This window comes from Athene noctua, chromosome 14 (genome assembly GCF_965140245.1).
Source record: "Athene noctua chromosome 14, bAthNoc1.hap1.1, whole genome shotgun sequence".
NCBI lineage: Eukaryota > Metazoa > Chordata > Aves > Strigiformes > Strigidae > Athene > Athene noctua.
This window is the reverse complement of record NC_134050.1, coordinates 11,432,488-11,457,278: the sequence shown is the minus strand read 5'-3', so window position 1 is coordinate 11,457,278 and position 24,791 is coordinate 11,432,488. Positions and strand designations below refer to the sequence as shown.

General features: G+C 38.8%; 1 protein-coding gene across 1 annotated transcript; it reads right to left on the bottom strand.

Moving 5' to 3' along the window:
- Positions 1-205: 205 nt before the first annotated feature.
- Positions 206-24,514, bottom strand: BUB1B (BUB1 mitotic checkpoint serine/threonine kinase B). The gene is made up of 24 exons (XM_074918136.1): positions 24,409-24,514; positions 23,889-24,051; positions 23,343-23,402; positions 22,955-23,099; positions 21,876-22,072; positions 21,602-21,780; positions 21,293-21,486; positions 19,244-19,338; positions 16,840-17,066; positions 16,434-16,546; positions 14,697-14,794; positions 14,357-14,409; positions 13,802-13,912; positions 13,471-13,549; positions 12,987-13,089; positions 11,810-12,096; positions 10,687-10,874; positions 8,489-8,635; positions 8,204-8,316; positions 7,761-7,922; positions 6,905-7,047; positions 5,244-5,415; positions 4,755-4,861; positions 206-736 (listed from the first exon to the last, which is right to left on the bottom strand). The coding sequence occupies exons 2-24, from the start codon at positions 24,029-24,031 to the stop codon at positions 547-549; spliced, it is 3,306 nt and encodes a 1,101-aa protein (XP_074774237.1). The 5' UTR covers positions 24,032-24,051; positions 24,409-24,514; the 3' UTR covers positions 206-546.
- Between the last annotated feature and the right edge of the window lie 277 nt (positions 24,515-24,791).

Here is a 24,791-nt window from a genome sequence, read left to right as displayed (position 1 = left end):
GAGAATCATTCAAGTTGTTCCAAGTGTCCAGGAAGTCCTGTGTGGTTATGAAAGCTGGCACCAAATAAGAGGCTTTTGTATCCAGCAGTTACAAACAATTCCTAGTCAGGAAGAGGCACTCCAGCACAGATAATAAATCAAGTGTTTTGAAATCATCTGACAGTAGTGTTTAATATGACAGAATTGCTATCAAAATACAACTTTATTGATGAAACACCAATTAAAAGACCAACTAAACATAGGACAAAGACATTTCAGAAACTGCAGTGTGAACTGGGTATTAAACACATTTTTAAGGAGCTACACAAGGGGAGGGGGCAGTTATGACAACCAATTTTCTCTGGCAAACTGCTCAGACTGGTTCATCTAGCAGGTTTAGGAGGTTATCTATGTACTGATGCCATATCAACATTCTTTAGTGAATCCCATGTGAAGTATTGCAGAAATGGCTACAATCACTGTTCATGCTTACATTTAAAAAAAATAAATAAAAAGTTAACAACAAATTCCACTCTATAATACAAAATACATTTGTCCTCTATGAAATCACAGGAAGTTCTCCAAGAGGAAAGATTCTCCCAGTGCAGCTAAGGATTCACAAAGACGTTCTTGGAAACGGCTGTCAAACATGTCACTTATTTCCTCTCTTAACTCCCTCAGCAGAGGCACTGTGGACTTACCATCTGCATTCAGAATTCTCCCAAAAAGTTTACCCCAGAAATCACTGTCAACGATCCTAAAAGAAATAGAGCAGTTTCAGTGAAACAGCAGGCATACATGACAAATTCCACTTATATTCAGCACTAAATGTCCTGAGAAAACCAAGTCAGAAATAATAATTTCAGTCACATGAGTAAACACAAAGGAAATCTAGGAATGTATTGTTGAGTTCATACACATGGGCCCCTTTCTCCAGTAGGCTTCTGGATAGTAACCAGACAGGCCGTTTCACAGGCCTATCAAAACCACTATTTTTACAGTTACCTCTTCCAGGGTACTTGACCACTATCACCATTCACATTGAGCCATGGCACTTCTAAATTAAAGGAGTTATCGAAAGCATTATTTGAACCAACAAAGTTGGCAGACTCCTTTCATGAATAAGGGGTAGAGGTAAATCTTATCCCTCATAGGTCAATATTAAAGGAAAGCTGCCAGAGAAATAAAGAATTTTTTTTAAAGAATCAAGGAAAAAAAGAGTGGTTTACAGCCAGTTTTACTTTTTTCCCCTGCCTTCTATCTGCCAGAGTTCTCATATAGGTAACATTTCAAAGACAATTAGTAGTAATAAATCCCTCTCTCCCAGATATACCCACACAACATGAATAAAAAGGTTAAGTGACTCATTAAAATCTCAGAAAACTGCTATCAGAGCTAACCCTTTGTTCTTCAGTCTCACACTGAAGTCCACAGACCGCACTGCTTCTGACTACTGAAGCACTTTTCTCCCTCCAGCCAGGAGTTACATTGGCTTTGAACAAATTATCTGCCTCTGCTTTATGTAAGTGACTCACACAACAGCAGCAGCCATAGTCTCAGAAGGAATCTGGTCTGTGCTATTACACTAGTAACTCTTACATTTTCTGAAATAATTAAGTCATACAGAACATAACCAAGAAAAAAAAATATGTAAGACTTGAGGCCATTTTCTTCATGGACTTCGACAAGTAAGAGGCAGAGCAGAGGAGGTTGGTAAGGATGTCTAAGGAGTTATGAGTGACAAAAATAGTCCTAAAAATTCAAACACAGCTTCTATATACTGCCTCACATAAGCCTGCAGATGAAGTTTCCTAAAATAGTACAATGAAAATAGAAAAACTAAAACCACTCCTGGAACTGAAAAATCTCCAAATTCAGTCTTTAGTAATGGTAACATGCTAAAAACCCCTCCCCTGAAAAACAAGTTTTCAACCTTACAGTAGTGCTCAAAGACAAAAAAAGAAACTTAATCAGAGTTCACATTCTACCCTTCCAGAAGTTCTTCCTACAACATTTAAGTGTTTTGCACTCATACTGTCATCTTTTAAGAGGGTTCTGCTTTAGTGAGTGCCACTGGCCTCAGAAGAACAATTTTGTGCTTTGCCTTGCAATTCGCTAATGCTTTGGCATTTTGTTGAACTGGTAGGAAAATGAATGGCTTCACCAGTCATTCTACTATCTTTTGTTTAATACTTAAAAATAATTGTCCTTTTTTTAAAAGCCTTCCTATGATAAGGAGGTCATGGTTGCATTTAACATCAGTCAGCCTGCTAGTAAGAAGCCTTCTTTCTATTTGCCACTGCCTAAATTCTCAGAACATTCTTAGAGGAAAGTTATCTTGTCAGAAAAACCCCAACAAACCCAAACCAAACCCCAGAGAAACAAAAAAACCACTTTCCAAGTCACTTATAGAACTTTCAACAGAAAGAACAGAAGTAACATCATCCTTAGAAAAGTAGAATTACTGAAAGCAACAGGAAGAAGAGTCCTGTGTCCTCACAGGTGGCTGTATACAAAGGGTAAAGCACAAGATTAATTAATACCCATCAGCCAACTCTTCTCTCAGGGAAGTGCTTAATTGTACAGCCTCTTCTGGTGGATGAAGATGCCCTGCAGCAGTAAACTCGCTTGTCAGAGTTTACTTGAGAATTTATTGAAAGCTTCAAATTGACTGGAGATTGTCAATTAATAAGAGCCTAAAAGATCTATGTGTGAATGGAAAAAAAGATTCAGTGCAGATTCCTTATTCCCACATAATGAAAGGCCTCGTTTACACTGTTGATATACGACTTAAGTATAACATGTAACTAAAGCACCTGTACAAACATTTATTGGAATTCTTGATATTGAAAGCTAAGTATGGAAGATGAATAGTCTGTCACCCTTTCAGAAGCAAGTAGAAGAAAATGGAAATTCCTCATTTGTGTTCTCAGCTCCAAAGCAGGGTTATAAACTGATGCACCCAGCGAGTGATGAGCCATCACAGCCTGGTTCCAGCTACACAGAACTCATCCCAGACTCTACCTTCTTTCAAGTTCTTTTACCCAGAATCCTATTTCTTTCAATCCAGTGACGAGAACTTTGACTGAAATTCCTTTCCAACCAACCTCTCCTCTCCAAACTCCCCACAGCAGCCAGTGCTATCCTTCCAAACTCAAGACTTACTATACCTGCTGCTCAGCGCTCCTGCTCATTATCTAGACTTATTGCCATTTTTCCCATACCCACATCCAGATTGGGTCTCCAACACACTGTTCCTACCTTCCCAACTCAGGCCTTGTGTGGCTTCATCTGCAGTAGCCCAATGTAATCTTTTGTAGAATTAAAAAACTAAATAAAATTTAAATTAAAAAAAGAAATACTTATCAGAAATCTGTCCCTCTATCCCAACAGGATATTGTTAAAAACAGATCAAGTTCTGATAGAAATTAAGGAGTCCTATTTTTCAGATAGGAAAAACAGGAGAAAAATCAGAGTCCTATTTTTCAGACCACGTCAGATTTACATAGCTCAAAGACAGGTTATGTGAGAATATCTGTCAGTAGAGAGCAAATACAAATCTCCAACAATGACTGAGTTGCCTTTTTTTTCCTCTTAGTATTTCTGAAACAAAGGCAGTATAAGGTATGTACTGCCAACATATGCATCACTGATATTCACCTGTTCAAAGAACAATCACCCTTGGTGATTTTGTTCTTCACAGCCTAGTCCTGCACATTGATCCTCTGCAGAAAAAAACAAACACTACAGGGTACGGTGTGGCACACATAGCCAGCACTCAGCAGATGCAGGCTGTAGCCTTGTACATACTGCTATCAGTAGTAGAAAACCAGATATGTGCCCAGTAAAGAAAAAAAAAGCATTTTTTCCCTGTACACAGCTTAAGATGAGATTTTTTCAAAGTAATACAGGTTGCTAGGGAACTGGCCAACTCCCAGACTGGTAGCACGTTTTCTTAAAGCAGTGGTTATAGAACTATATCCACACCATGGGTGTAGCTAATATACCATGATCCTGCATGCAGCTATCTGTCAAGTAATTTCTGTCATGAGCAGAGAGTTCTGGAAAAGCCTTATGAAAAGCCAAGGCAGAAAATTCTGCAGAATGTGAATAACAAAGTGAACAAGTGTTTAGTCTAAGAACAAACAAAGGGTAGATGAAGGCAGAGTAGTCTTACAAACATGTGACTAAAAGAGCAGTAGAAATTAACACCTGAGGACAAACAGCAGCTTCCAAAAAGAAGCTGCTTGCACATGCATCTTAAATTTTAATTTTAAATTATTTTCCTTCTTGTAAACGTATACTGTTTCTGCAACTGTTACAACAGACAGAACCCTGGCATCAGTGTCTTAGTAGCCCTTCAATATAGTCTAGAAGGAAAAAAGCAGAAAACCAAAATCTCCATTTCTAAAGCAACATGCTTGTGTAACTTTTTTCCCCTCACCACTTATAAACTTCTCCAAGCTTGGTCTATCAAATGAAAAGAGAGACTAAAGAGTCTGGTCTGAAAGGATAGAAAAAGCACAATCATCTCAACTGGGCTGTTAGCCTCATATTCAGCTTAAAATTGTCTCCTACACAGCACCAAGGCTACTATATAGTGAACAACTCTAGTAGCTTCAAAATTTCAAGTCCCCACAGAACTAATGCTTTTGGCAATAACAGCACTAAGTTCTGTGCTCTAACCTTTGAAGATGGTATCACTGTAAAGAAAGCAAAGGAAGTTCGTTAGAAGTCTGATCTTTCCCAGCAGCTTCGTCTGCAAAAGGACTTACTTTGATACATTTTGGCTGATTTTCCAGACGGAATTCTCTCGATGGACCTGGACATGTTCTCCAAAGAGCATCAAGTGGACTATATCTGCAATGCCAACCAAGTCTACCTGCAATCACAACGAACATTGGAAAATTCAAGTTCCATCAGTTTCTGCAATCCACTACACATTTCTGCTGTTGGCACTTTTACACATTTAAGTTTAAACTGGCTGTTCCATCAGACTCTTCCAGATACCTGCTAAGCAAAAAAACTTCAAAAAGCAAAATTCTGGTCTTATTGTAGATTCCTAAATAAATACAGCGGTCCCAGGCACTCAACAGTGCTGCTAGTCCCTCCGCTTTTATTGCCAAAGATTTAATCAGATGAAAAATTCTCTTTATTCAGTATTTATTGATCCAGAGCTTCACAGAGAATTTGCAAAATATAGTTTAAGAAAAAAAAATTTTGTAAAGACATAGAAACTAAAATATCCTCCTAAATAGACTCACCTGATAAGGAAGAGAACTTTTTGTCAGAAGCTGTTGTCCATGAGGGGTCTGAGATATGGGAAAGCTGTTGGGCAAGCTTACACGAGACTGCAATCTCAAGTCTAGACTGTGAGAGAAATCCACTATCTTCAGAGCTCTTGTCATCTCATCATTAGCAAATGGATCACAGATCCTGAGCAGAGAAAGCAAATGAAGCCTAAGACAATCCAGCAAACTTTTTTTTTTTTTAAATGAAATTTAACAGCACAATGAATGTGAGTCTTAGCTATGTCAATGCTCCCCTCTGATGGTCAGCCTAAGAACTACTACTGAAAGGACTGTCCCTGGATGGAGAACCAGCTGGTGGCCTGAAGCTTAGAGGTGATACTGGTTATCCCCAGAGTAAGAAACAGGAGACACTACAGGGTTAACGATGAGGCTGTTTTAATATTTGTCACAGTTATCTGAAACATAGTGGGTGGAAGGGGAGAACAGCGTAATGTTTAGCACTCCTCCCTCTCCTTAAAGGGTGCTTTATACAAAAAGAATTAAGCTTCATAATACTTTAATAAACCTTTCCTAGTCTACACACCAGGGAGGACAAACAAAGTGCAATGAGAAGTACCTGCACAGATGACAGTGTACTTGCCAAGCCAAGAGCATAAACAGATCGCACTTCTCACTACTCTTCTTCTTACACACTTGTATGTTGTGAGCTTATTTTGTCATTTATACTATGCACTTGTCCTAGTATAGTTTTGTTATCCAAGAAACCATTACCCTAAACTTTTTGGCAGTTTAGCTTGGTTTGTATTTGCTGCGGAGAAATCCAGCAGGAGATACCCAAGTCCAGCAAGCCACTAGTTAGATCAGTGGCTTTCAAAATCGGATGCCTGCACCTTGAGATGTGCAAGACAATCCATTGTGAAAAAACATTAGAACTTCAGTAGTACAGGGATGCAGCTTTATAAATAAATAAATAATATGAATAAGTTAAAGAAATTAAAATATATTGGGGGTGTGCATGTTAGACAACTAAGTTTAAAATTAATGTAAAGTTAATAGCTATTTTTAACGTATCAGTGAAGACTAAGAACAGCCTCGGTGAATTTCTTCTAAAGGAATTATATCTGAATCATCAGACATGCCAAAGTTACCATCTTCCCACACTTAGTTCACAGATCACATTCCAAGGAATATGTGACTTTGTTAACATAATATGGGAAAGAGCTTAAAGAAAACTAAATCTGCACATCAGGTTACAAGCTGGACTGTAGTGGAGGGTAAGTAATCTGTTTAAGACTGTCTGGATATTCCAGTCCCACCTGCCCTTTGTCTTCTAATTTCCTGTTTTTCAGATAAGTAAAACCAGAAGGCAAGTTATTTACCAATATCCAGTTAGCTGTCTAGTACACCAGTAAAGTAGAAACTTGAGAACACAGGTAATACACTAAACAAAATGTTTTTGTGAAGTTTTACATAATTGTCTAAATTATTCAATAGAAATAGATAGGTTTATTCCTAAACAAAGTGTTTTCCCTATTTCCAGAATACACTGTAGCATACACAAACAGGACTGCAGAATCAGTACCCCAACTAAAGAGAAGAAATTACAAAAGTACAAGAGCTGCAGCTGAAACTGAGCATTATAGATCCTCCCGTATTCATATAAAGAGACCAACCTGTTTCCCAGAAAGAACACCTCTGGACTCAGATCTCCATGGACAATCTCTGCTTTGTGCAGCTTCTCAACCACACCCAGAAGATTATAAACAACCAGTAGGATAACCTCCTCTGTGATAGATTTACAGCCACGAATAACATCCTGAAAATGGGGAATAAATGTGTATCTACATGCCATTCTACATTAGATTAATATTTATAGCTCACCTTGTTTTCCCTACTCATCTGTACAGAGATAACAGTCCTACCCCAAATTCAGTATAATAAGATTTTGCCCATTATCAGCCCAGTCAGAATTAAATTCATAAGCTCTTGGGAGACACTATTATTTAGAAGTGGACAAAAGATCAGGAGGAGGAAATTGAACTGAAGACCAAAATCACTATTTAATTTGTATCCTATTTATATGCAACAATTCAAAATTCACTTACAAGAATTTAAAATGTAAATCCTTCAGCAAGACACTAAATGCTATGACTTTGCTATAGCAGACTGGAAGACTAGAACTCATTGAAAGATGCCAAGTTAAACAAGAGTTTTAGATGCAAACCTCATTGTGGAATAACATGTGGTTCTTGGCTCAGGTTGTTTATCACTCATGAATAAAGAAAAAGTGAAAAATCGGTTCAGGTTTGTCTCTGAGAAGCAAATTATCTCCAGATGAGAAACCAGCTCTAAGGCTAGAATAGACAGCCCCAATTTGTGCATAGATAAAACAAAAATCAGAGGATCTACATTGCAGGATTAAACACACGAAGCCATGTTCAGCAACGAGCATAATGACAAACAAAACTCACTAACAGCACACTACGCAAGAATTCATGTCTTCTACAATTGTACTTTGTCTGTACTGACCCCAAGTGTGAAGCGATTTATATCCCTGTGCAAAATAGCACAGCCATCTTGGTACAAGTAACAGCTGCAATTCTCACTGAAGCTTTGGTCAAAATCAGTATTCAGACGCTCCTGTAACTGAAGTGTGATATAAAAATCCCAAGGCACAGGCTGAGAATACACCTACAAGAAGGTACATAAGAACATTTATTTTTGGAACATAGCAAAAATTGCTGAGATCTTATTCTTCTCATACTTTTTTTTTCCTCCCCGCTTTACCAAGGAAGACATTTTCCACAGTCAAGAAACTTTTAACCTATATCAATAATTAGAAAGAGAACTTGAAGTAGCAAGCTTCATGCACAGAGTTCAGAAATTAAGACCAAACTTACATTTCAATTTATACTAGCTGAGGAGATTTTAATATTACCCACTTCTTGTATAATAATCATCATATGTGTTACCTTTATTGCAAATCCCTTTGCATCCAACTGGGGGAAGTGGGCTGGAATGGCAAAACACATCTGGTATTCTTCATTGGCCCAATATTCCCATTTGATACAGTAAGTCTCATTTCCTGTTATGAAAGTTTACATTTATGAGCTGTCACAGTACATATATGTACCCAGGCTGTTCAAGTTATTCCCCATCTACACCACATAAAACTAGTGAGGGTGAATATAAAGTATATTTCAAACCAATTAGAACATAAATAGATCCCTTGCACTGTAGTGTCTGGCATAACCTACCTAGCTCAACGTCTTTCTCAAGCTCCATGACAGGCAGAGCGCCAGTCTCCAAATGAAAGTCTGGAGCAGCAGTCAACGATTCTGGCATAGGATCTAAAAGCTTTTTACGCTGTTCAGCACTCCACAAGAACTGAGTTACATCATCACCTAGGAAGAGAAGTAATAGAAACAGATGAGCTGAAACTAGGTGTTGAATCTCTGTGACTTGACTGTATCTGTCAAGAAAAAGTAACCTGGATATTGGAAGCTCGCTATCTCCATACTGATTTACAGCATCACCTCTCAGCAAGTCAGTTAATCTCTTTCCAACAGTTTCTTATTCTGTGAAGTGAACATAACACTCACCTTTGAAGCTACCTTAACTGACATCCTGAGGTCTTAATGATTCTACTGTAGCATCACATAAAATGTATCTTTCACGAGACACAAAGCTCTAAATTAGATTAGGTACGCCTGCTCAGCCACAGAAGAATTGACACTCATTTTGTAAATTAACAGTCCTTTTTTAAATTTATGTCCAGAGTGAGCGATCAGTTTGTGATTATTAAATGAAGGGGTTTATTCAAATTTACTTCTTTGAATATAGCAGGGGTTTTATATAAGAAAGGGAAAACAAAGTTGGACTCCAACTCTGCTGCTCACTGCAACATTAACAATTTAATAGCTTTCACCTCCTGGAAGACATAAAATAATTACGCGTAGGTCTGGGTTTATTTTCCTTCATCATAGGACAGAGAGAAAAATCATTCAACAGGTGAGTTCATCTGTAGAAAACCAAGGTAGCCTGAGAAACGTTGCACTCAAATGATCAGGCAAACAGCAGAAACTAGACAGCTTCTACCAACTTCCTCTCCCAAAGACTATGACTAGTCACAGGTGATAACATTTCAAGCTTTCACAGTACAAAGGTAAGAATCAGAGTATCATTACCTACTGTTATATTTATTTGAAAAGCATTGCAGTAAGACAATGCTCAGGAAATAATTCCTGGAAAGTAAATCCAGGAAACATGGTAGGAAGAAGGCTAAATAGGTGTTTTACTATTTAATCATCACAGACCTATGAAATTTGCTGGCATATTTTACAGGAATAAACTGACAGACATCTGAAGTAACTTTTCTGCTCTATGCAGCATTAAGGAGTCCTCAGAATAATTACTACACCCAGGTTGAGAGCGGCAGTTCAAGGGAGATGTGCAAAGCAAGGAAAAAGTAACAGGAACCATCAAAAGTTTAAGAAAGGACCGTTAAAGCCTCTGAACAAGTTAGTGCATATGAAAAAAAAAAAAAAAAAAGAGTGTAAGATCAGATCTATCCAAAACATTTCAGGTATTTCTGTGACAACACTCTTCTCCTAATTGTACTTTCATTCCAGGTCCCAAGCATGCTTCATCATAAAATAGTCTGCAGACACACAATAACATATCCTTCTCTAGAGTAAGGCAGACTGAGAATTTTCAGATACATAATTCTAGTTAAAATATCATAAACTGAAATCAAAGGAGCTAAAGCAGGTTGGACACCTTGAAAACTGTCATTCAACACAAATCTAATTTAACAGGCCAGATTTTGAAGGCTTTTTATGACCATTCCTGTTCTAACTGTAATAAAGACTTATTACAGAGAGAAACAAAGGCCTTTGGCTTCAAGAAAAAAAATTAACAATTTAAGTACCAGTATGGTTTTCATTCAATAGAGAAAAAAAATATTGAGAAGCAGCACAGTAGTTTACAGCAAAATTGAGTGCAAATGTAAAACCAAAATTATGCAACTTCCACTAGATTTCAAATTCACATTCACCTTTTCCAATGTGGCACTTATCAGCACATCAGAAGAACACATGGTATGATTACAGACGGGGAAAAAAATCAAGACAAAACAAAGCAGTCTTAAGAGTTCTCACTACTATCCAGCCCAAATCTTTCATTTCAGAATTTGACTTTATTACTCCTACACAATCCCTGCTTTAATACCTTAAATAACTTCTCCGTCACCTTAATATTTACATCTTTGGATGCTGACAAGCATGCTACACTGCATACCTCACTGCTACTTCTGACAAAGGAAACACAAGTTTAGTGACAAGTTAAAGTAACAGAAAATACACAGAAAGCAGAGTAGAATATAGAAAGTACAGAAAGAGCACTACAGTTTAGCTGCAAGTTATTTGTGGTGAGTGACACTCAGTTTAGTACTAACCAGTAATGTTTTCACTGACACCTCCAGAATCAGGAGCCATTTCAGCAGGCAAGCTCTGGGCAAGTTCCAGTTTCTCAGGGATATGCAGGTATTTAACAGTAGATATTTGTGTAACAGAGGAAAGAGAAGATCCTGAGACAGAAGAACCTGACGAACGAGTATCTTCCAGGCTTGCTTCCATGATGGGGCTGTAAATAAAGTCATCAGCTACTTAGACTTTCAGAAGATAGAGCGTCTAGATAATGCCACCCTAGTGACTATGAAAGGACTCTGTGCACTCCCAGCCTTCCTTATGTTCAAGTCATTTCCCATCCTTAGTGGAAAACCAAGAGTCATGTCAGAGGTTCATTTTAGCTTCAATGATTGTTATACTCAGAATCTTTAGTCTACAGATGAATTTTATCTTCTCTTCCATTAAATACGACTACTACAACAGAAGACTTACTGAATGTTTATTGCTCCCTTCACTACCAAAATCCAGTTCTACAGTGATTTTAAAGCAGTGGAGGGCTGGGTGGGAAATAACTTTTGCTCTTCCTTTCCAATTATAATCAGCATGGTTTCCCAGGGAACTTGCCAAGTACCTTCAGCACGGTATACATGTTTACATGCTAACAGCTAGCAAATCAAACATTTCTAAATTAGGAAAAGCCCATACAACAGATGCTTTTTTCTTCACAATGGTAAGAAACAGGAGGTGGTTTGTCAGTTTTTTTCTTCTCTCCAGCTTTTCTCCTCTATAGAAGAAATCTAAGCCATATTCACCAGATGCATTTTATAAACTAAAATAACTACAGAAGCATATGAGTATAAAAGGAACTGATGATTCTACTTTTAATCTCTGGTTACAACGACAGAATGCATTTATTAATTTCTTTACAAGTTATTTGGTAGAAAAAGCAGGGAGTTAAGTCTCACAACAGTAATGCTGAAAAGCCAAGTGGGTATTGCTATCACCTCTTAAATCTGCTCAAGGCAAAACAGACCCTGAGCTAGAGAAATGGCTGTCTTCAGGATACTCTGATCTCTTCAGAACATTATTTCTTCAGCAACAGAATAGTAAATCCACAACCAATGAAAGACACACAGGAAAAGGGGCTTAAGATGCTTTGCTGCCAATTACCTCAGTTTGTTTACACAAAGAGCTTCACTGTATGCTCCCTCAGAAACGGGTGTTTCCTCATTCAGAGGTGCACTCTTAGGTTCTGAGCAGTCTTCCTTCAGGTCACACTGTGAAAGAGCAGGAGCTGGGACTCTCTGAGCTACCACCCCATGAAAGGGTGTTGATGCCAGATGGGCAGCTCTGACAAAGTCGCATGTGTCTTCTGGGTTGGCACAAAGGGTTTTGTTCTTGTAGGAGCCCGTCACAATTGCATCTTCAGTCAAAGGCTCAATTCCATTCAGCTCAACCTGAAAAAAGTAGGAAGAGACAGTGAAAAGCCTGTAGATTTTATGATAAATTTTCATTTATTGAAAAGCTGAACATTTCTGTCTCCCCTTTCTTCCACGCTGCCACCTTCCAAAAGGAATCTGACCCTCAGTCTTTGTGTACTCTACTTAGATTGTTCGTTCAATCTGAGTAACTGAACCTTAACTGTAATATAGTTGCATGTTTTTTTTCCAAGTAGAAAGGGTAGCTTTGTTACTCACTGCAGAGCTGCTATGAACTGTTAAAGGATACTTAGTATCTACCACCCTAAAAGTGCATTTCAGTACAGTTATAAATAAGCACATTATTAAAGCATTTATTAAAATCTTGGGCACTGAAGACACATAGAACTTGTAAAGCAGAAATACACAGTTATCCAGACTGACTGGATAGAACCCAAATCAGCACGATGCCTACCATGCTTAAGTCTGCTAAATATTTCATATTATAGCTTAGGAAACAAGATACAAAGGTCTAAGCGAGTCAAGCGTATGGTACTTTGGGTGAGGAACACAGGAGCTGAGATGCTTGTTTGGAAGCACTGGCGAGAAAGTGGATGGAACAGGAGGTAGTGTTTGAGGGTGCAGCCCTTCATCACACAAACATTTTAAAGTTTCAGTGTGAGTAATCCTGGCCACTAATCAGTTGCATATCTCTGCATTAGCCACCTTAAAGCCTAATAGAAACATGAAATATCCAGTGTAATCTTAACATCACCCAATTCACTACTGCCAAGACACAGAGAAGTTTAGAATCCTTGCTTATCGCACAGCGTGTCAGTCCAGCCAGTCTCACTCAGTTCAACAGTAGGACATTTTATGGTGGTTTCTCCTGGACAGGAAATCTGCTGTGAGGTAAACTGTGTCCTTACACAGGCTTCTGGCAGCATGTTTTCCTTTGCAGTTACAGAATCTGAAGGTTTACGAACAGCAAGAGGGCGCCGAGAACTTTTCTGTGTATGATCTGTAGAACAACTAAGATAAAGTTACACTCCATTAAATATTTATTAGAGTAGCTTCCAATCTGCAACAGATTCTTCTCAAGAATTTATGTCTACTGACAATTTCAATCTACCACTTTCTACTACAGAACTACCAGTAAATTGCAATACACATAGCTCTCCAGAATGAAGTTTATATAGCAGCTTAAATAGTTCTAGACTGAGGAAGAACAACAGGAGAGTATTTGCTTGTCACAGACTTCCCAAATAAGAGTAATAAAACAAAAAATACAAACAAAATTAAAACCCACCCCAGATCCATACAAGAAACAGTACTGTATTTTAGCTGCTACTGAAAGTGGGCCGATACTGGAGTTTTCCCTCCCTCTGAAATATAGGCCTTGATTAATTCTACCTTGTATTCTGATTTTTCAAAGTAGAGGATTCATCAAATATGGAGAAAAGCACAGCAGGATCCGGTGGGGGAAGGAGACCTACATCGGTAAAGAAAAGCCAAGAGGCTCTATTGTATTACAGTTTTTCCACAATAGCGTATCCAGTGCTACTCAAAACATTTCACACAGTCTTAAAAATACCAGTCCTAATAGGGAGTTACAGAACTGACATTTAAAGAAACCTATTAAAAAAAAAAAAGACTTGCTTTTGTCACATTAATGAACCACACTTTTGCCACCATGTTATGTTAGCTAGCTTGCTCTTTTTAGAATTTGCTTCAGAATTTGTACCTTTTTTCCCAAGGCTGGCCTCATTTCTCTGTTCCTTCTGCTCTTCCTCAGAGTCTAAAAACACATTTCCCCTTTGCATATTTGGGCATACATCAGGAGACTGGATAACCTCTGTCAACAATAACAGCAGTAAATTCAGGTCAAAAGTAAATTTCTTCGGCATGCACCCTTCCCAACAACAAAAATAATTTTTGATTGTATTCCTCTACCAAATCCTCTGAAGAAAAAAAAGAACTTAAGATAGTATCATTCTTCATGTTAAACTCTTAGATTTTAGTAAAACTGCATATATGCAAGTGTGAAGAAGAAAGCTCTTCAGCTATTAAAAGAAAAAAGCTCTTCTGTTTCAAAGTTCATTCAAATAGTGACAGTTCTCAGACTTTAGATGCTCAGTCTTCTGCTGAATATGATCAAAAAGCTACTAACATGTTCTCATTTTCATTCTTCTAATCCACCTAGACTTTTGGTTTTAGTTTGTTGCAGTCCTGCTATTCATATAAAAGAACACTTCCCTTTAACCAACCTTCTCAAAGGTAAAAAAATTTAAATACTTACCCTCAGAACAAGATGATTTATGTAGCCGAGTATCTTCAGAGACCTCGAATTCACTGTGAAGAAGACACAACCTTGTCTCATGTTTTGTGAAGGTGTGTAAAATACAAGTAAACTTTGTAAAAAAGGTAATCCAAGCTGACATATGCTACCTGTAGGAAGTTAAGATCCCTCAGACTAATCAACAGTATATAAAGACACATTACAGATCCTGGTTACAGGCTGATGTCCAGGGTTATATTCCATTCTGCCTGTGGAAACAGGCTGTTAGTGATCTATATTACTCTTAACTTAATTATTCCCACAAATTTTCTCATTGCTGGCACAGAAAGTCTTGTACTACCTTTGCAACTGAAGTGGTTTCTCCCCAACTTCTGTTGCACTAGAAAAAGTAAATCCTTGCAGTCCCAAAGATGGTGAAGCTTTGGTTATCTCTATTGGCTGTAGAAACAAAAGCGTATTTTGGTTAGAATACCAAGCCATGCAACAAGGTTCCAAGAACATTATGACAATCCTGCATAGGTCATTAAAACCCTGACAGATTAATAGTTGTCTTTAGCCATTTGTACCTAATTTACTTGTACAAAAAAAAGTACATTCTTATTGCTTAGTGTAGTTAAAACGTGCAATTTTACTCTTTGCAACAATATATAAGTTTCATAGATTTTAGCTATACTGCAGCTATTAAAGACACATGTAAGCAGTTACATAGCTTACAAATTCACAACACTTCATATTTCATTATCTAAAATATTTACTACTGTGTTTTGAGAGAGAACACAAAAGCAAGAACACACTTTATTAGCCCAGCTGACAAAGTTGGGAAAAGAAAACACTTTAAAATAATTAACTTTTACTTGTTATATGCAACTTGCAGGAAAACTGCAGTTTAAACACTACCAAACAATGACAGACTGAAGTATACTTGTTTAACAGATACTCTGCTCATGACTGGTCTGCATTAAAAAAAAAAAATCTCATACATAATAGAGCATACTATTGTCTATAAGACTTGGGGACAAATCAGATACAGCTTTGTTTACTGTCTTGGCTGGGATAGAGCTAATTTTCTTCATAGCAGCTGGTATGTTTTAGTCACAAACCCAAACCAGCACCAATGTTGGTAACATGCTGGTGACCTATTGCTGAAAGTGCTTACACAGCACCAAGGTCTTCTGTTCTTCATGCTGACAGGCTAGCGAGCGGGCTGGGGGCTCACAACACTGGGAGGGGACACCGCTCAGCCGGCTGACCCAAAAGGATATTCTGTACCACATTACATCATGCTCAGCAGCAAAATCTGGAGGAAGGGCGAACGTTCAGAATTACGGCATTTGTCTTCCCAGTAACCATCATGCATGATGAAAGCCTGCTTTCCTGAAAATGGCTAAGCATCTAGCTGCCAAGGGGAAGCAGCAAATGAATTTCTTATTTTGCTCTGCTTGTGTGCACAGCTTTTGGTTTACCTACTGAACTGTCCTTAGCTCAGCCAGGAGCTCTCACTTTTACCCTTCCAATTCTCTCCCCCATGCCACTGAGGGGGAGTGAGCAAGCAGGTGTGTGGTGCTTACTTGCCTACCCGGGTTAGCCCACGCCACTTTGCAACCTTTCACTTCTTTCACTAGTTCCAGCTGCTTCTCCTGTCTTCTTTTGCTCTACAAGTTCTCTATATAAAAGGAAACTGCACACAAATAGAGCCTAAGAAAGAGCAATTTGTCCCTGAGCATTTGGCATATATTTACTTTAAAAAATTTGTAAGTTTATACCTTAGCATAAGATGTCTTGTCCAATTGTTAAATAACAATACTTGTAAAAGTAACACTACAAAATCTGAAGTCCTTGATTTACATTCCTATAGTGAAAAGATAGGGCTTGAGAACAAGTCAGGAAGAATAAAAGAAGTATTTCTCTAAGCATTCGTTTACTGGGTAATGTGTGCATACAATAGTCTGAAGCATCCTTTCAAAAAAAGTTTTAAAAGTGTTAGTCAAAGAGAAGCATACTAGATATTGTTCCTCCTTTCGTACTTTTACTTCAAAGAGTAGCTATTTGTAAAAGAACAATTAAATGAGGACAACACCTGTTCACATGGTTGTTGCTGCTTGTCATCTTTTTTCTTCTTTAATTTCATCTCCAGCTCCTCAATTTTCTTTTGTATTTCTTCCTTCTGCTGTGCTATTGCCTGCATCTCCTCTAAAGAAGAAAAGCTTATAAGGCACAAAGCATATTCCACATGCAATCTGTGGCTAAAGCCTAAATTATTTTTAAAGGGGCTAAAACCTCTGGTCTTCTTTCCCCATTTCACAGCTTACACACAAAGCTGTCAGACATTTTACTTTCTCTATACCTCAGAGCAGTTAAATTGCTATTCCAGTTGAATAAGAAAAGCAGTGGCAATAACAGACAGCTGTACGCTGATAAAAAGTTAAGTATAATTTTATGATCCCATCTCAGAAAGTCTCACATCATCCCATATGGACGCATACCTTCTGCTTTCTTTTTTGCTTTCTTTCTGTAGATTTCAGCCCGGATTTCTTCCAAAGAGAATTCTTCAACTCCAGCATAAATTTTATCTTTACAGTACATCACCACCTCTTTCTTTTCTTGAGTATCCTGCTGATGATTTTGCACTCGTTGCAGTGGGTCCTCCTCTTTCTCAGGTTTCCGAGCACTTAAAACACAGTTTACACTAGGTTCAATTTTGCAGGGAGTCCTGAAAAAAAAAAAACCCATGCAGTTATTACTTTGATTATATGTACTTCACTGTAACACAGAAAAGCAAGCACAGGAGAAAAAATAGCTAATTTCTGAATCTAGCTGTCGAACACTGTAAAGACAGTCTCTTCTGTTGGTAGAAAAAACAAACATGAAAAATGAAGTGATAGCACATAAAAGGCAAGCAGACTCAGAATTGTGTGATAAAAAAAAAACAAAACAAAAAAATCCCAAACAAAGTGTTAATAGGGCCCAGTCAAGAGCAAATACAATTCTTATGATACTCGGAACTGCTGCTGTGCATTCTGGATCAGGATCTATGCTCCATTGATCTGTGTGACCACACAGGTGACAAGTCCCTTATCCTACAAAACATAGTTTATCTGGGGGAGGAAAAAAAGAATCAGTGCGACTTAAAAATGAAAGATCTTGAACTAGATTAAGCCTGGCATTTTAGGTTAAGAAAAAAATATAAGATTCAAGATGCAATAAGAGGGGAATTTGCTCAAGGAAAATAATTTCTGTTACTAAGTACACAAAACAAGTGCCCCATTATAAAAAAACCAACAAAAATCCACACAGAAACCCCATCACTGTACAGTGAAAGGAGTTAGTAGAAGTCAACTTAGCTCGAAAGCGCTTTCTGGAAGTGCTACACACTAGTTTCAGGAGAAAGGAAGCAGAATTTGTACAGTTTTACAGATACCAGTAATCCAGATGACTTCAGCAATTATTTGTACCTCAATGAAAGATGTTCTGAACAACGAACCTTGAGAAATAGGTTAACTGTGGTCTGGGTAAATAGATCAAAAGAAAACAGTGCACAGGTCCAAGACATCTGTTTTGTTGTGCATGTAAAATGGAGTCCACCCTAAAAGCATCTTGGAGATGCAGCAGCAAAGAGGTGCTCCTAATGGTGGTGTTGGGGGGGTTAAAGCTTTTATTTGTGGGGTGGAGGCTTATTACCGGTATCACTACAGGATCCTTCTACTCAAATCTCCAGATAACAACTGATAGCATGATTTGCATCACATTTACACAATTTCAACACGACACTTTCAGCCTTCATTTGGTTCACGGCCATGCCATCACGAGGAAATGGACTCAAAGGCAGAAAAAAAGCGCTTTCAACTACATAGCATAAAGCTGCATACAAACTCTCTGCTCAAGCTGCTTACAGCTAATTTCATGTGATGTTCAGTTCCCACCCACCCCTTCCTTTTCCCTGGCAGAAAAAGATGCTACCTCTGTAAACAAGTGTTCCTCTAAGAGAGACCAGCATGTCAAGAGATCTAATTCCATGGCATCACTGACTGCCAGGAGCAAGAAATAGTCTTATAGCTTCGACAGAAACCTATTTTTCTTACATATTCTTAAACTGAATTGTATGTCCTTGGTCAGAGCTACTCTGCAGTCAACATGCAACAAAAGCCACATGAGAAGTCCACTGGTAGACACCTTTCAACATGCTTTGATTATACATGATCCAAAGCCAAGGAAGCTGTCTGCAATATCAAACATTCTTTTCCACTTCTCTCAGGAAGAGCCTATATATTCCACGGCCATCATTAGCCACAGAACAAGAAAGTTCAGCAGCTTTGCAAAATAATCCTTTGTACTCTGCTCTAACAAAACAGAGCAACCCCATCTCCTGGGATTTATCAGCATTTCAGTGAGCACTGTACAAGCAGGAAGGTTATTTCAGGCAAAACAGCACTACTCCTCCATAACCTAAGCAACACTGTTGTCATGGAAACTTTGATAGCTTGTTTCAGAATAAAACTCCAAAGGGAATGAGCACAGAGTTCCTAAAATACTGGAAAACAGCAATAAGCCATCTCAGTCTGGGGCTGCTTTCATAGCAAACAGCATCCTAAGAGAGGTAACTCTGGTTTTGTGTAAACACACTGAATTAAGACATTAAACTAATTAGCATATATAAATATGATAAAAGCTCCCACATAATGAGCAGCAGCATTCAAATACTTCCCATGTCCTTACATATCCTCCACTGCAGCCTCCGCCATCAAACCAAAGCACTAAGAGCTTCCAGGTAGCCAGATTTTTAGATTCTTGTAGATCTAGGGGCCTGGCTACTTGGCAAAACAAGTCAGAATTTTACAAAGCAGCTTTGATAATTTCAAATGCAATCCCCATTTCAAACTGAAGACTCACATGACTTGTTGCTGAGCTGACTCTTCCACATACGGGGTGAAACTGGGCAGTGGGCAGGGCACTTCTATACCAGAATTCACACTGCTGCGAGGGCGCTGAGGAAGGGAAAGTCAATGTTAACAGCTTAAAGATTCATTTTTAGACTCTACATTCCTCTACACACTGAATCTCTCTTTTTCTGGTGTTTGGCTCATTTGTAGCTTTTGTTATTTAAAAAAAATTAAACCTGATAGACTTTTCCAAGATTAATTTACAAGATTAATTCTGTTCTGATACATAAACAGTTACAGACCAAGACACACTCCTCCTGTGTGTCCTCATCAATATCTAGCTTCTGTTATTCTGAAGGAATGCCAGTCAAGCTGGGTATTCCATTGCTCCTCTTGTTTGATTTCCAGAAATGCAATGGTCCTCATTTTTCAGCCAAGACTGTCCCAGTTTTTAATAGTATTCCTTCTGCTGTCCACCAAGAACCTCCAGTCTTCTCAATTTCCCTCTCAGAGGAACCAACACCACAAAAAAAAAAAAAAAAAAAAAAAAAAAAAAATCACTAAACTGCTTCTGAGGTTCATTATTTAAGAGAAGACAGATGGAATTTAGTCTGACAACATGCTACTCATCTGCCTACTATATTCCCTTTGACATTTAGGCAGATAAAGTTCCATGGTGGGGACATTTCCCTACCGTCTCTTCACTACCATATTTCAAACTGTTTACACTTAGCCACCTTCACACCAGCAATAAGAGAAGCCTCTTTCCTCTGTGCAGCTTTTAATATCGCAAAGCATTTACAAAAGGTTACTTTTTCAGTGTAATACAAGCCAGAATGAGCACCACACCTCAGTGAAGGGGAAATAAATATCCTCAAACTCTTCTGTTAGTTGAAGCTGCTTTATTTTTTTTTAAATCTAACAAATTTCATGAAGGTGGGAACAGAGATATCTCTTAAGGACAAGCATTAAAAGAATACAGAAACATTTGGGGACCAGAATGAACGTGTTAGGCAGTGCAAAGCAAGGCAACTGATAAAAGTTTTCCATTAATAATTCTTTCTCCTCAGCTAAATTAAGTGAATGGAAAAGTTCAGTAAATCACAGGTTTAATCAAATTGCTTTGTATCTGGCAGTAATTCTTCCTGGAGTTTCCATCAGTTTCAGCTCATTTGATTCCCTCCCCTCATCCTAGTTTTTGTTTCTAAGCTTCATTTATAATGACTTCTATACTGAAAAGCCTAAAATATTTTTATCATTTGATTAACTTTATATTCATCCTCTTATCTACAAAGAACAGGGGAACACTGGAAGTTATCTAAGAACCTATGAAACTTGATTTAATAGGATTAATTTCCTTCAGATGTCTTCAGTAATTTCTCTAGAACGGCTTAAACACCTGTAGCACAGCTGCTTCTTTTCATGTCTCCAGCATTAGTTTAAACCATCAGAACCTACCTTCTGTCTTCCTTTTTTTCATCTACTGGCAAGCTTCCCTCTATTGTCCAGATAAATATTCCATTGATACAGTAATTCTTAAATTCTTTTGATCTCCACTCTTCAGTTTTCCTCACAAGCACTTCAAAACAGACTTGCAGAATGCTGTACATGCCTCATTTCCATAAGATAGGGAACTTCAGGTTGTACTGTATGGTTGGTATCAATTTAACTCTTGCTCCTCTTTCTTACAGAATTAACTAATGCCTGGCTTCTCTCCCTTTCTTTGGCTAGTGTTTTCCCTCTTATATTCCTTTTCTGCCCTCCAAACAGTTTGGCAGGGCATCTCAACCAATTTTTCTGGTTAGCAACAATCATAACTTCTTGATTTAAGAACTCTAGAGAGCTTTTTTAACTTATTCTAGCAAGATCACCTTGCTAAACTTGAATAGGTTACACATAGCCAGAAACGTTTTAGGAAGAAGCTAGGCAGATCTGTAGTTACAAATAGACACATACCCCAGGCAAGGAAGAAAGAATATGACCTTTGTCTCAGGGATAAGAAGTCAACAGCTTATACACACTTTCCTCTTTTTTGCCAGTCCATTTTGAGACTCCTTACCCTGCCAGAGTTCCAAGGTCCTGCGCTGAGTTCATTCTCCTTGGCCCTTGAGGCTGGAGGTGCTGTCCACGGCTGTGGTGTAAGTACAGGAATCACAGGTCCAGAAGATGAATTTTCATCAAACACAGCAAAACCCGGATTATTTGAAAACTGGTGAGACGTTAGAGTCTGGAAGCTTCTGCTTTGGTTAGTGGCTATAAGCAAAAAGATTTATGCAAATTAACCTTTAACTATCACACTCAAGTGTAAAATCCACAACAAAAAGATGTAATTATTCCAATAATACGTGGTTTCAGCAACTGAACATACCTTTAAGTGCATCTCCTACACGACTAATTGGGGCTCTCACTTTTTTCTTCCCTCTGCCTTTTAGATCTGCCAATGAGCTTCTGTGAGGTTCCACAGCTCCCAGAAGACCAGTATCATTTTCATCAGGAGTTTCCTCAAGCCCCAGCAACGTCTGCCGAGAAACACGGGCCTGAAACTGCCTGAGAAAGATGTTGGAGAAGTCAACATAAACTTTGCTGTACCCACTGATGCATGTAGGATTACTCCAAGTTCTTCCCTTTAGCCAGAAGCTTACCTGTGATAGGACTGGAGTTTGTCCAAAGGTTCAGCCTTACGCTGAAGACCCTCCTGGAATATCAGATCTGCTTTCTTAAAATTTCCTCTAGCCTCAAGCACCTCTGCCCAAGTGATGTAGAGTAGTGCCAGTGTTGTTCCAATTTCCTGGCTATGTAGATAACTGTACAGGTCCAAGGGCTCGTTACAACAATCTCCCTGAAACAACCAAAGTATTTCAATAATCATTTTGAACTACAAAGGATATCTGAGTTTTGATGCTCCTGCAAGACCCCAACTGATTTCAGTACCAGTCTTCCAGGAGCAGCTGTAAGGCCAGGACATGCAATTGTATTGTAGCACAGCACACAAGGTAAAAGAAAGGAATTCCAAAGGAGAAGAATAACAAGAAAAACCTCTGACTGCACATATATATTTGTTATTATTACCAATCACTTAATTCTAGCGTACATGTTCAAAATTTCTTCAATTTCTTTTTTTATCTAATTCAGTGATTCAACTATGTCATATTAGTATTCCTCAGAATAGTTATTTTAGCTTTAGATCAAGTACAACATATTTCTTATCAGTTTCAGAACTGGTAAATCAGCTCAGGAAGCTAAACCTGGAGAAAAGCTGCTTTAAGGCAATGAGAACAACAAAAACTGTATCAATGGAGAGGGCAAGACCAGAACACTCAGCTTGGTTTTGCTTAAACACAGGATGTGGATACAAAACAGAAGTAAAAATAACTGGTAAGACAGATAAAAACCTAAAATGCATCTTTAAATCACTTACTTTTCTCCTTAAGTAAATAATCAAGCTCTATTCATTCAAATTAGCTTTTCCAAAACAAAATTTATTAAGTCTGTAGCTGTCCAAACTAAATGATCCTAAAAAAAAAGGTCTGAAGATCCTACTGAAAATGAGACGTGAAATTCAAGAATAGGAAATACGTTTGCAGAGAAATACTTCTAATGCTGCACTAGTTGTACATCATGTTCTTCTGACTCCATCGTTACAAAAATCAGCTTGAATGTGCAAATGACATGCCAAGTACCAAAAAAAGAAACACCTAAAACATATTCTCAAAATACTCACAAACTTGAGCCAGAGATTAAGATAGCGGGGATCTTTGTAGTATCGCTGCTGTTCATTTAGTGCTTTCACTGCCCTTTCCAATATTGCTGGGAGATTACTCTCCTTTCCACCCTGGGGGAACGTTTGCTCTGTCCACTTAATGTACCTAGAGATGGAATAGGAAGTCAGTTCTGAATAAAATACAAAAAGGCTTCTGTTTCTGTACAACATAATGAGAATTAGAAAAAAAAATAGGCAGAATATTGAAACACAACATATGATTTAAGAAAACTTGTTACAGAATTTATATTCTAAGGAATTTCTTATTAAATTACAATATTTTTTCCTAAGCTTTTACACGGGTATCTGACCTTTCTATTCTTTCTTCTTGGGTAAAAAGAAAACTTACCGGTCCCAAACATCCAGTGGATCATCTCCAGAGTAAAATCGGATTTCCAATTCAAACTCCCTAAAAAAAAAGTATTTATCCATTCAATAAATACATGTGTATAACTGTAAAGACATTTTCTACTCTGTAAACTAAGACCTTCACTCTCACTCATACCATTTTGTAGGCGTAAAAGAAAAAGGCTAGGTTCAATATATTTAGGCTTGAGCTAAATGGAAAACAGTTCTCCATCCACCAATACTCCCACGTATTTTAAAAAAATACACACTTTTCTTAATGAACACATTTAAAAGCACAACCAAAACTCCCTGGTGTTTGCTGCTTAAATGCTCTATCACAAACCTAAAAATAGTAATCTATACTATACAGCACCCACAGCAAGCAGTCCTAAATATCTGGTGTGTGATAGTAGCAGATACCAGTTACTAAACTTCTGTTCTTTTATGCCCTTTTCAACGTATATGAGATTAGTACACTTAAACAAGACATAGAACAATGATGAGGAGGGAGGAAGATAAAAGGGAAAGGTGTCAAAACATCACTCACTGCTTTTTGAGTTGAACAGCAGTGTGGGTGGAGGTCTCCTTCTGAGCCAGTGCTTCCTGCAAGGTGGCCATGACACGTCCCTGCCGGAGGGGCTGCACATTCTCTTTGCTCAGCTCCCACTCATCGTTGCACTCCTGTGACATGACAGCCTCTCTTTTAAATTCTGTGTTAACAACAAAAGCAACAAAGAATTGATTCATTAGGCAGGATACTATCCCGAAACCTGACAGACCTGGCTCTCTTTACCTGATCCACCACACACTTTCTATGCAGCCACTTCGGTCCCCAACTTTTAGAGGGAATTGGGCGTTCAATTCCCCTCCATGGGAATCAGATTAAACAAGAGCTAATCACGTCTTTACAATGAAGAATCTCAGGCAGGTGAGGCCAGCAGGAAAGGCTGTTTCTCTCCCCACCTGCGTGCTCCCTTCCTTCCCCCAAGATTAACACCGTGGCGAGCGGCAACCTCCAGCCACACTGTAAACTGAGTCAGGCTCCTCAGGCTCTTCTCTTCACCTACGAGTAGTTGTAGCGGGCCGGTAGTACAGGCGAGTCGGTGAGGCGACGGCCGGCGAGGACGAGGAGCGCGGCGGAGACGGTCCCTCACCGCGCGGAAGGGAGCAGAGTCCCCGCTACCACACAGCCAGAAGCCGTTTGCTCCGCAGCTCCACAATGGCGGCTCGCCACCGGGACGCGCCCCCCACCCCTCTTCCCTCGGGCCGGGAGAAGGAGCCCCACGCTCTCCCGCAGCTCCGGGAGGGAGGCAGAGCCCTCCCGCAGCCCCCGCCACAGCCCCCCACACCAAGCGCGGAGGTCCCGCGGCCCAACGGCAGCTCGGCCTCAGCCCCTTCAAAATTCAAACTCCAACCGCCGCCAGCAGCCTCCCCATTGGCCGCCCGCTCC

Excerpts from the sequence above, each read along its gene's own strand:
- BUB1B (XM_074918136.1), bottom strand. The coding sequence starts at position 24,031 with ATGTCACAGGAGTGCAACGATGAGTGGGAGCTGAGCAAAGAGAATGTG. Across the intron at positions 23,403-23,888 it reads GCTGTTCAACTCAAAAAGCA|GGAGTTTGAATTGGAAATCC; the intron begins GTGAGTGATGTT and ends CTTTTTTTTTAG. Across the intron at positions 23,100-23,342 it reads CCACTGGATGTTTGGGACCG|GTACATTAAGTGGACAGAGC; the intron begins GTAAGTTTTCTT and ends TTCCATCTCTAG.